The 12846-nt window shown below is 44.6% G+C and overlaps 1 protein-coding gene across 1 annotated transcript in view; it reads left to right on the top strand.

Moving 5' to 3' along the window:
• Window positions 1-12846, top strand: part of LOC106580420 (single-stranded DNA-binding protein 2) — a 104880-nt gene that overhangs the window by 27104 nt on the left and 64930 nt on the right. The window contains exon 2 of the mRNA XM_014161461.2: window positions 10942-11014. Within this exon, the coding sequence (XP_014016936.1) occupies window positions 10942-11014 (73 nt within the window). The remainder of the gene's footprint in view (window positions 1-10941; window positions 11015-12846) is intronic.

The following is a 12846-nucleotide window of genomic DNA, read 5'->3' as shown; positions in this document are numbered from 1 at the left end:
AATGGGACCGCAGAACGGGACCGTATCGTGTAAAAATCGTCTGTCCTCGGATGCAACACTCACTACCGAGTTCCAAACTGCCTATGGAAACAACGCCAGCACAAGAACTGTTTGTCGGGAGCTTCATGAAATGGATTTCCATGGCCGAGTAGCCGCACACAAGCTTAAGATCACCATGCGCAATGCCAAGCGTCGGCCGGAGTGGTGAAAAGCTCGCCGCCATTGGACTCTGGAGCAGTGGAAATGTGTTCTCTGGAGTGATGAATCACGCTTTACCATCTGGAAGTCAGACAGATAAATCTGGGTTTGGTGGATGCCAGGAGAACGCTACCTGCCCCAATGCATAGTGCCAACTGTAAAGTTTGGTGGAGGAGGAATAATGGTCAGGGGCTGTTTTTCATGGTTTGGGCTAGGCCCTTTAGTTCCAGTGAAGGGATATCTTGTATTTATTATAATTATAATTATTTATTTTTTTCCCCCCTTTTTCGTGGTATCCTTATGGCAGTTACAGTCTTGTCTCATCGCTGCAACTCCCGTACGGACTCGGGAGAGGCGAAGGTCAAGAGCCGTGCATCCTCCAAAACATGACCCAACAAAGCCACACTGCTTCTTGATACAATGCCCACTTAACCCAGCCACACAAATGTGTCAGAGGAAACACCGTACACCTGGCAACCATGTCAGCGTGCATGCGCCCGGCCTGCCACAGGAGTCACTAGAGCGCGATGGGACAAGGACATCCTTGCTGGCCAAACCCTCCCTAACCCGGACGACGCTGGGCCAGTTGTGCGCCGCCCCAAGGCTCTCTCGGTCGGAGCCAGAGCCTGGACTCTAACCAGGAATTCTGGGAACACAGCTAGCGCTCCACCAGTGCCTTAGACCACTGCACCACTCAGGAGGCCCATGAAGGGAAATCTTAATGCTACAGCATACGATGACATTCTAGATGATTCTGTGCTTCCAACTTTGTGGCAACAGTTTGGGGAAGGCCCTTTCCTGTTTCAGCATGACAATGCCCCTGTGCACAAAGCGAGGTCCATATAGAAATGGTTTGTTGAGATCGGTGTGGAAGAACTTGACTGGCCTGCACAGAGCCCTGACCTCAACTCCATCGAATACATTTGGGATGAATTGTCCTAATCTCTCAACATCAGTGCCCGACCTCATTAATGTACTTGTGGCTGAATGAAAGCAAGTCCCCGCAGCAATGTTTCAACATCTACTGGAAAGCCTTCCCAGAAGAGTGGAGGCTTTTATAGCGGCAAAGGGGGGACCAACTCCATATTAATGCCGATGAGTTTGGAATGAGATGTTCGACGAGCAGGTGTCCACATACTTTTGGTCATGTAGTGTATTTATAGGGACATTACAGTTGATCCATTTAAAAAGACGTTGGTACCAATGCAGTTGTCTTCTGTTTGGGAGTGTCACACGGCCAATCCTTCACTGCTGGGGGGTTTAACATGTTTGCTGGAAGTGAGAGGGATAAAGAGCAGTACAAACACTGACACACTAAAGCAGTGCGAGATCTCTCTCTGTGGAGGAAAAACAGAGAACACAGTCAGATAAACTATTTTTTTGAGTATGAATGTTTCTCCTCGCTCAGGCCCTTCGAAAGCGGGATTATGACGTGTGCTTTGTTAATCTTCAAAATGAAAGTTTTACTTCTTAAACCTTCCTCTCCTCAGATTATACAAGGACTCAATGAGAGTCAAGTTTATATTACAATATTTCTGCTGTTCATAACTTTGCCTTGAGCAGAAGCCATTAGCGAATTCTCCGGGGAGGTGGGTATAGGATAATGGAGAATATAGATCTGACATGTGACTATCAGCAGAAATGCCAATTAGAAATGCATCAACGGACAGCTACAGTCAGTTGGGAATTCACTGGAAGGCCTTACAGCCATGTTGTTACGAGAAGATCAGAACAGGTTGTCAAACTGATGGAGAGTGGTCTATGAACCTCCGTGTGTGTGTGTGTGTGTGTGTGTGTGTGTGTGTGTGTGTGTGTGTGTGTGTGTGTGTGTGTTAGTGATGCGCAGATTGACTCATAAATGAAGGGCAAGCGGGTTGAATAAAGAGAAAACAATACTTTGTGCAATTTATATCTATAGGCTACATTTAGGTTTTTCTTTGGTGTAGGCTATCTGGCATTAGTGTGTAAGTCTTAGCTTTAGGGCCTAACCAAATAGCCTACAGGCCAATCGCCAAATGCTTTTGGGAACGGGCAGAAAAAGTTAACGTCGGTCCACAGAGGTAAAACGAGCCATGTAGGAGTTTAATTCTAGAAGAGAAGAGCTGTGAAATGGAGAGTTGCAAAGAAAAAGAAAAGTAATGTTTGGGAAAGATTTGATGAAGTGGTAGAAGAGCATGATAGCAGTGCTGGCTGTGTTATGTGTGATGATTGTGAGACGCTATATAAATTCAACAGTCACAAGATAGGACTTCAAGTAGGCCTATGGTACAGCAAGGACTGTTCAGATGGGTTAAATGGAAACTGAAATCAAGACACTGACTGCAGGTCTCTAACCTCTCACATTGCCTTTAATAGTAACTCCTGCAAAATTAAGGATTTCTTGCACTAAATTGATACACCAAATGTAGGCGAAAGTTTGACTCTGGAACAGGAGTGGAGAAATATCTAAAAAAATGTTGTGCACAAATTTGTTTACATCCCTGTTAGTGAGCATTTCTCCTTTACCAAGATAATCCATCCACTGGACAGCTGTGGCATATCAAGAAGCTGATTAAACAGCGTGATCATAATATTCAGTGCCTTCGGAAAGTATTTAGACCTCTTGACTTTTTCCACATTTTGTTATGTTACAGCCTTATTCTAAAATGTATTAAAAAAAGGAAGAAATCCTCAACCTAATCTCTCCTAGCTCTGGTAATCTCTGTCTTCCTTTTATTCTCTATTTCTTCCTCGTTGACTTTCTTTTTTCTCTTCTGTCTCTGTTCCGTTTTTGTAAAGTGGTGAGGAGAGACAGAGATACGCTCACCTGATACGCTCACCTGATAAACAGAGAAAAGGGATTTGTTGCATTTAGCCAGATTTAACACAAAAAGTTATTTGGGCTTGAGCCTGCTGTAGGACATACCTTCTCAGAGAGTGTACCCACTCAAACACCTTTATGTTTCTATGTCACTGTTTAGCAGTCTAATGGGTCTATATACAGTACATTCCATGGTTGTTGTTGTGCAGCCCTCCATGTATTAGATGAATTATTCACCGTTGTAATGGCTCTATATTTGTGGTTGTTTATTGTGCCTCAGTGCACATGTCCTCTCCCTCTGCCACTTAGCTGTCTATCTGGCAGAGCCTCTCCCCTGCAGAGGATGCTCCTCTCTAATGAATGAAGTCAAGCCATTTAGAGAGCCTTTTAATGGCACATAAAGCCCTGCTGCTGGGCTCTGATTAATCAGAGAAAGTGTTGGGCTGAGCACAGAGGCCAGGCCATACTCCATCCTCAGTCCTGTCCTCCATTCATCACTGCTTTGCACTCAGTTATAGCCTGATCCCTTTCTCTAACAGTGTGTTCCAAATGGCACTCTATTCCCTATATGGTACACTACTATTGGCCAGGGCTCATAGGGATATGAGAACAAACATTTTGCAAAGACATTTTGACTTGATTCCTTATGCACTTAAAAACAGTGAGCCCTGGTCTTAACTCATGTTCACGCTCTCATTCTTACTACTCTCGGCGAGAAATTACTACTAACGTGGAAATATGAATTCCAATGTTTCCTTCTGAAGGTCTCCGGAATTTCTGGCTCTGTATTTGTATTTCTAGTGTGTATTCGGGAGAAAGGTAGCCTACTTTTTCCTGCTGCTTGTTCCAGTTTGGGTTTGTGTTAATTTGCTTAAGGAGGGCACAGCAGGGGTGCTTGGCTAGTCTGGGTGCTTGGCTAGTCTGGGTGCTTGGTTAGTCTGGGTGCTTGTTCAGTCAGATCATCACTATTTGAATGTGAATGTTTCCAGACCTCAGGAGGATTAATTGTGGGGCTCACCCACTAACCCCCTCCTTCAGACCCCTGTCTACCTTCTCTTCTATCTTCTCTTTCTTCTATTCCTCTACCTTCTCTTCCTCTACCCCCCCACCTCCTCCCCCTCTCCTTATCAGAACATTTCATCTCTTGTTGCTAATCTGTAGGATATCATCTGTCACTGTTCCATTTCCCACACCGCTGTACTCCAGCTGTGGTACTGGGATCTCTCTGTCTCTCTTTTCTTTGTATTTCTCTCCCTGTGTTTCTATCTCTCCATCCCTTTCTTTCTTTGTTTCTTACTCTCTCTCCATCTCTAGATCTAATTCCTCTTACAGCATTGCTGTTTGCGATGGTTTAGGTTACCATACGATGCATCCCTGACCCTGTGGCCACTTGTTCTCTCTGTTTCTCTGTCTGCTCTACTACTTCCAATCAGCTCATTTCCTGGTCAGGGTCAAAGGTTATCTGCAAATCTGCAAGGCTGTTTGACACTTAGACCCAGTACTGATATTGAGCATGTCTTATGGATAATGATGTGTTTTTATTACAGGTCCTGATGCACTATCAGGAACATAATGACTTTTGGTCCATTTACATTTAATCTTTAATGGCAGAATCAAGTGCCAAAGTCATTGTCTGTTTTGATTTGTAACTCCGGTTGTGTTCATGGTGGCAGTAAATTGATTAGTAGCGATCTGCTGGCCTCATATGCTGATGCTGTAAAGTAGGTTAACTTCAGACAGGCTCCTCCTCTCCTCTCCGTGACAAAGGGAAAATGGAGAATCAGCAGCATTTCAGCTCCCTGACTTAATAATGAAGCTACAGCTAGCCTGGCCCTGGCTGCTGAGCCTGGCCCTGGCTGCTGAGCCTGGCCCTGGCTGCTGAGCCTCTCCTGGCTGCTGAGCCTCTCCTGGCTGCTGAGCCTCTCCTGGCTGCTGAGCCTCTCCTGGCTGCTGAGCCTCTCCTGGCTGCTGAGCCTCCTGCTGTACTAATGCTTTAGACTCAGAGGAACCTATGTTACCAAAATATGAATAGAATTAGATGTGACTGAAGACAAAACTACTTGAATTTGAAGGAGGTCAAGAACACACAGACAGAGACAGAGAAGAGAGAGAGAGAGAGAGAGAGAGAGAGAGAGAGAGAGAGAGAGAGAGAGAGAGAGAGAGAGAGAGAGAGAGAGAGAGAGAGAGAGAGAGAGAGAGAGAGAGAGAGAGAGAGAGAGAGAGAGAGAGAGAGAGAGAGAGAGAGAGAGAGAGAGAGAGAGAGAGACTCTCTCTCTCTATCTTTCCTTTCCTCCACTCCCAGAGGAATGAAGAGTCACAACGTATTATTGATTACCCAGCACATTTCACAGGTTGACAATGTGTGTTCAAAGGGGACAAGAGAGAGTGAGTGATACTGACTGACTGAGTGAGTGATGCTGTACAGACAGACTGACTGACTGAGTGATGCTGTACTGACTGACTGAGTGAGTGATGCTGTACAGACTGACTGACTGAGTGAGTGATGCTGGACAGACAGACTGACTGACTGAGTGAGTGATGCTGTACAGACAGACAGACTGACTGACTGACTGAGTGAGTGATGCTGTACAGACAGACTGACTGACTGAGTGAGTGAGTGATACTGTACAGACCGACTGACTGACTGACTGAGTGAGTGATATTGTACAGACAAACAGAGAGAGAGAGTCAGTCCCAAGATGAAGAGGGAGGGAACACAGCTCTAAGAACATGGACCGGCGTGGAAGGTGTCACGGTGCTCATTGTTCCGTTAACCTTGTCCTTGTGAAATGCTCCGTCTTCTCTGTGGTTAAACACCACACCCCCACCTTCAGCCACCGTGTTACATCCCTTCATTACACACAAGAAAAACAAGAGAGATGGAGAGAGACCGAGGTAAAGAGAGAGAGAGTGAGGGGGAGAGAGAGAGTCAGGTGCGTGGAGCCTGGAGAGGTGCAGTCCATCATCTTCAGACAGGTAGACGAGTGGCGTCTGGAGGTTTATTTTTTATCTCAGTCTGAGACTTACAGTGGGGCAAAAAAGTATTTAGTCAGCCACCAATTGTGCAAGTTCTCCCACTTAAAAAGATGAGAGAGGCCTGTAATTTTCATCATAGGTACACTTCAACTATGACAGACAAAATGAGAAAAAAAATCCAGAAAATCACATTGTAGGATTTTTAAAGAATTTATTTGCAAATTATGGTGGAAAATAAGTATTTGGTCAATAACAAAAGTTTATCTCGATACTTTGTTATATACCCTTTGTTGGCAATGACACAGGTGAAACGTTTTCTGTAAGTCTTCACAAGGTTTTCACACACTGTTGCTGGTATTTTGGCCCATTCCTCCATGCAGATCTCCTCTAGAGCAGTGATGTTTTGGGGCTGTCGCTGGGCAACACGGACTTTCAACTCCCTCCAAAGATTTTCTATGGGGTTGAGATCTGGAGACTGGCTAGGCCACTCCAGCACCTTGAAATGCTTCTTACGAAGCCACTCCTTCGTTGCCCGGGCGGTGTGTTTGGGATCATTGTCATGCTGAAAGACCCAGCCACGTTTCATCTTCAATGCCCTTGCTGATGGAAGAAGGTTTTCACTCAAAATCTCACGATACATGGCCCCATTCATTCTTTCCTTTACACGGATCAGTCGTCCTGGTCCCTTTGCAGAAAAACAGCCCCAAAGCATGATGTTTCCACCCCCATGCTTCACAGTAGGTATGGTGTTCTTTGGATGCAACTCAGCATTCTTTGTCCTCCAAACACGACGAGTTGAGTTTTTACCAAAAAGTTATATTTTGGTTTCATCTGACCATATGACATTCTCCCAATCCTCTTCTGGATCATCCAAATGCTCTCTAGCAAACTTCAGACGGGCCTGGGCCAGGCTACTGGCTTAAGCAGGGGGACACGTCTCGCACTGCAGGATTTGAGTCCCTGGCGGCGTAGTGTGTTACTGATGGTAGGCTTTGTTACTTTGGTCCCAGCTCTCTGCAGGTCATTCACTAGGCCCCCCCGTGTGGTTCTGGGATTTTTGCTCACCGTTCTTGTGATCATTTTGACCCCACAGGGTGACATCTTGCGTGGAGCCCCAGATCGAGGGAGATTATCAGTGGTCTTGTATGTCTTCCATTTCCTAATAATTGCTCCCACAGTTGATTTCTTCAAACCAAGCTGCTTACCTATTGCAGGTTCAGTCTTCCCAGCCTGGTGCAGGTCTACAATTTTGTTTCTGGTGTCCTTTGACAGCTCTTTGGTCTTGGCCATAGTGGAGTTTGGAGTGTGACTGTTTGAGGTTGTGTACAGGTATCTTTTATACTGATAACAAGTTCAAACAGGTGCCATTAATACAGGTAACGAGTGGAGGACAGAGGAGCCTCTTAAAGAAGAAGTTACAGGTCTGTGAGAGCCAGAAATCTTGCTTGTTTGTAGGTGACCAAATACTTATTTTCCACCATAATTTGCAAATAAATTCATTAAAAATCCTACAATGTGATTTTCTGGATTTTGTTTCCTCATTTTGTCTGTCATAGTTGACGTGTACCTATGATGAAAATTACAGGCCTCTCTCATCTTTTTAAGTGGGAGAACTTGCACAATTGGTGGCTGACTAAATACTTTTTTGCCTCACTGTAAGTCTGGACTGAGGAGCGGCTATGCAGCATGGCTGGGTCCGCTGAGGGGCCTCTGGGAACAGACAAAGCATGCGTCCCCAAATGGCATCCTATGCCCATTATAGTGCACTACTTTTAACCAGGGCCTACAGGGCTCTGGTCAAAAGTAGTGCATTATTAAGGGAATGGGGTGCCGTTTGGGACGTAGACAGACAGTGAGCTGCTGCTCTTTCAAACTATCCTACCTTCACCACCTGTCTTTAGTTTAAATAAAGTACATATTTTGCCTATTGGTGCTCATTGTGTAGTTTTGGCCACATCAAAGAAAAATGCAACCATTTGCACAATCATCTTAAAATCTCATAACAAATTGTGTTTTTTCTTACAGTAACATTATAATATGCTATTATATTCGGTTATGTCACGCCCCGAGGCGGCAGGGTAGCCTAGTGGTTAGAGCGTTGGGCTAGTAACCGAAAGGTTGCATGTTCCAATCCCCGAACTGACAAGGTACAAATCTGTTGTTCTGCCCCTGAACAAGGCAGTTAACCCACTGTTCCTAGGCCATCATTGAAAATAATAATTTGTTCTTAACTGACTTGCCTAGTTAACCTCTCTAGGGTCGGCGGGACGAAATCATCCCACCTACTCAACAGCCAGTTGAATCCCATGGCGCGTTATTCAAATACCTTAGAAATGCTATTACTTCAATTTCTCAAACATATGACTATTTTACACCATTTTTAAAGACAAGACTCTCGTTAATCTAACCACACTGTCCGATTTCAAAAAGGCTTTACAACGAAATAAAAACATTAGATTATGTCAGCAGAGTACCCAGCCAGAAATAATCAGACACCCATTTTTCAAGCTAGCATATAATGTCACATAAACCCAAACCACAGCTAAATGCAGCACTAACCTTTGATGATCTTCATCAGATGACAACCCTAGGACATTATGTTATACAATACATGCATGTTTTGTTCAATCAAGTTCATATTTATATCAAAAACCAGCTTTTTACATTAGCATGTGACGTTCAGAACTAGCATACCCCCCGCAAACTTCCGGTGAATTTACTAAATTACTCATGATAAACGTTCACAAAAAACATAACAATTATTTTAAGAATTATAGATACAGAACTCCTCTATGCACTCGCTATGTCCGATTTTAAAATAGCTTTTCGGTGAAAGCACATTTTGCAATATTCTCAGTAGATAGCCCGGCATCACAGGGCTAGCTATTTAGACACCCACCAAGTTTAGCACTCACCAAAATCAGATTTACTATAAGAAAAATGTTATTACCTTTGCTGTCTTCGTCAGAATGCACTCCCAGGACTTCTACTTCAATAACAAATGTTGGTTTGGTTCAAAATAATCCATAGTTATATCCAAATATCCTCTGTTTTGTTCGTGCATTCAAGACACTATCCGAATGGTAAAGAAGGGCACGACGCATTTCGTGACAAAAAATGTCTAAATATTCCATTACCGTACTTCGAAGCATGTCAACCGCTGTTTAAAATCAATTTTTATGCCATTTTTCTCGTAAAAAAGCGATAATATTCCGACCGGGAAAGCGTGTTTAGGTTCAAAGACAAAAGAAAATTAAACATGGGGTCGACTCGTGCACACGCCTCAGCCCATTGTCCTCTGATAGAGCACTTGCCAAAAGCGCTAATGTTTTTCAGCCAGTGGCTGGAATTACATCATTCAGCTTTTTCCCGCCTTCTGAGAGCCTATGGGAGCCGTAGGAAGTGTCACGTTACAGCAAAGATCCTCAGTCTTCAATAAACAGAGTAAAGAAGCTCAAGGAATGGTCAGAGAGGGCACTTCCTGTACAGAATCTTCTCATAGACACCATTCAAACAGTTTTAGAAACTTTAGCGTGTTTTCTATCCAAAGCCAATAATTATATGCATAGTCTAGTTTCTGGGCAGTAGTAATAACCAGATTAAATCGGGTACGTTTTTTTATCCGGCCGTGTAAATACTGCCCCCTACCCCCAACAGGCTAAATAAAGGTAAAAATAAAAAATGTAGAATACTGTCATTGTGTTCTTGCAGACATTGATTCAACTTTGATCTAACTTTATTAAAGGAGCACCATTCACCACAGTAGCCTGTTCTCTGAGCAGCTGAAACAGGGGAGCAGAGACTGCACATCCTGCACATGCGCAGAAACTTTGGACCTTTAGTTGTCGGGAAGAGGAAGTCAGATCCACAGCCACTCTGATTAGTTCATACTCTGGAGTGTTTTGGTGATTTAAAGTTCTGTTTGACTGCAGTACACTTCCAACACACACCCACACACATCACCTCTATCATCTTATGTCTCTTTCCCCTATACCAGGGGTATTCAACTGTTACCCTACGAGGTCCGGAGCCTGCTGGTTTTCTGTTCTACCTGATCATTAATTGCGCCAACCTGGTGTCTCAGGTCTAAATCAGTTCCTGATTAGAGGGGAACAATGAAAAAACCCAGTGGAACTGGCTTCCAGGTCCAGAGTTGAGTTTGAGGGCCCTATGTAGTAGTTATAATGTTCCAGAGCAAAGCATTCACATATTGCAGATCCATCCATGTAACCTTTTGTTTGGGTGATGTTTTCATTATTGATGCTTGACAGTGATGCTACCCTCTTATCTACCTGGCCTACACCAGGGCCGTTCCATGTACCATTTTGTAACGTGACATGTAATTGAGAGGACAGTAGACAATGTCCTGGACATCGTTGTTTACTGTTGTCTTGTAATGATCCATTAGCCTCTAGACTACACTGTGTCCATGTTTCTATGGTTCTAGAACTCCCAGACCCAGCCAGGCCTGGATTGTTCTGTTAAGAGACTGACTGATACTGCATTGATCCCTGACCTGATCATCGGACGTCTTGTGTCTGTGTATCGGGTAGACCGCCCGCCCGCCCATCGGCCGGCCCTCCAAGTTAGTTTGATCAACAAAGCAGCTCTAATTCATTCATCGATGAATGAATCGATTGTGAAAGGATTTTCCAGCGTAAGAAAGTCTGTTTTTTGGGGGGTATAGAGTGCCTGGGGTAAAACAGAGGCATTTACAGTGTGTTCCCTCGATGCCAACCCATCCCAGCATGCTGTTTGTTCTTCTACTGGCAGGCTGTTTTCAACTTTAACATATAGAAGCCTTCTCATTGGCTGTGTCTCATATGGCCCAAAGCTGTCATGGTTGAAATTTGACAGGAGAGGTCAAGTTGTGGCATCAGGCAGTGACGTAGCCTAGTGAGGCTACACTTCTCTAGTCCAGTGATCATCCTACTAACATGATGTCGTCCCTGTGTTTCTCTGTGCAGGTTAGCTCTCTATGTGTATGAGTACCTGCTGCACGTAGGGGCACAGAAGTCAGCACAGACCTTCCTCTCAGAGGTAAGTGTGTAGTGTGTGTGTGTGTGTGTCCACTCTCCCAGAACAGGGATGATTCTCCCTCCTATGCAGCTTCCTGTAAGGCAGGGCAGTGTGTGTGTGGTTAATTTAATTAGTGTGGAGCACAGTGCTGAGCTGGCAGAGCATGCAGGGCGGCAGGTGGTTCAGCATTTAGCCTCCATTTACTGGGATCAGCACAGAGAGTTACGATACACCAGCTAGCTGACAGCTTACACTGGCATCTTTCTGTCTCTCTCTGTCTCTCTCTCTCTCTCTCTCTCTCTCTCTCTCTCTCTCTCTCTCTCTCTCTTGTCTCTCTCTCTCTCTCTCTCTCTCTCTGTCTCTCTCTCTCTCTGTGTCTCTGTGTCTCTCTCTCGCTCTCTCTCTCTCTCTCTTTGCTAAGGTAAAGAGGTTTGGAAGTTGAAGCCAGTATACTTCTCTAAATCACTGTAAATGAAAATGCAAAAGAAAGAAAGAAAAGGGATAGAGGATGCAGATGCATCAGCTGGCTCCACTCTCACACTTCCTCCCCCCTCACATGCATGCACACACACCCTTTCCTCTCTGGCATCCATGTCATATCACTCTGTCTGTCTTCTGGAGATGGGGGAGATGAAAGGAGAGGGTTTGAGTGTGGGAACTGAGAGCATTAGTTGAGAGAGGGATGTATATAAACACAGCCGTCCCTCCTTCCCCCACTACCATAGTTCCTACTGAAGTAGAGGGGAGGAGAGGAACATGGCTTTAAAGACAGGTTATCCACACAGAGCTGTGTTTACCACACACATCTGTTGACGCCTCCAGGCTGAGATGTTAACTAGTTCCCTAGTGTAACCCTATTCCCTATTTAGTGTACTACTTTTGACCAGTGAATAGGGTGCTATTTGGCATGCAATCCCTGAGACCCAACCCAACCTCAGGGCCAAATCCAAACTGCTTCTCCTGCTGCTGTTGCTGCAGAAAGATGGGTTAACATCCCTGATGGTGTTCACTGTTGATAAAACATTGACTTTGATGAACTCTGATCAGGCTGCAGTCATGTAAACCTTCTAATGCCGAGTGATATCACTCTCAGAGCCAGCCTAAACAATACCCTGACAGTTGCCCCATTGTGTACAGTTTCCTCAGACAGCCACTCTCCACCGTCGCTCAGTCACATGCTTTTACTGTGTGTGTGCATGCTTGTGTGTGTTTGTGTGTGTGTATCAGAGGAGGCTGGTGGGAGGAGCTATTGGAGGACGGGCTCATTGTAATGGCTGGAAAGGAGTAAATGGAATGAAGACAAAAATGTGGCTTCCATATGTTTGATGTGTTTGATACCGTTCCATTTATTTCATTCCAGCCATTACAATGAGCCAGTCCTCCTATAGCTCCTCCCACAACCCTCCTCTGGTGTGTGTGTTGTGCATGTGTGAGTGACCATAAATCAGGTTTAGCCCAGAGGATGATGTCACTGCTTGCGTTGACCTTGTGTTATGCTAAGTTCTGAAAAAAGCGAGAGAGACCGAGTGAAAGGAAGAAAGGAAACATAGTGATGGGGCAAACACAGGGGTGTAAGAGGGTTCACCTCTCAGGCTGGTGCATGTCCATATGGAACAGTCCCACAGACACACAACTAATAATGGGTGCTTTGTAAGGTTTATAGTACACACACACACACACACACACACACACACACACACACACACCTCAATTATGCAATTACAGTGATCTCCAAAAGTATTGTCTCTGTGCTCCAGCACTTTGGATTTAAAATGATACAATGACTATGAAGGTTAAGTGCAGACTGTCATCTTTCATTAGAAGGTGTTTTTTAAATCTATATCAGCACTTTT

The sequence above is a fragment of the Salmo salar genome, chromosome ssa20 (assembly GCF_905237065.1).
Source record: "Salmo salar chromosome ssa20, Ssal_v3.1, whole genome shotgun sequence".
Taxonomy (NCBI): Eukaryota; Metazoa; Chordata; class Actinopteri; order Salmoniformes; family Salmonidae; genus Salmo; species Salmo salar.
The sequence above is the reverse complement of the archived record's forward strand: the minus strand, read 5'-3'. Positions and strand labels throughout refer to the sequence as shown.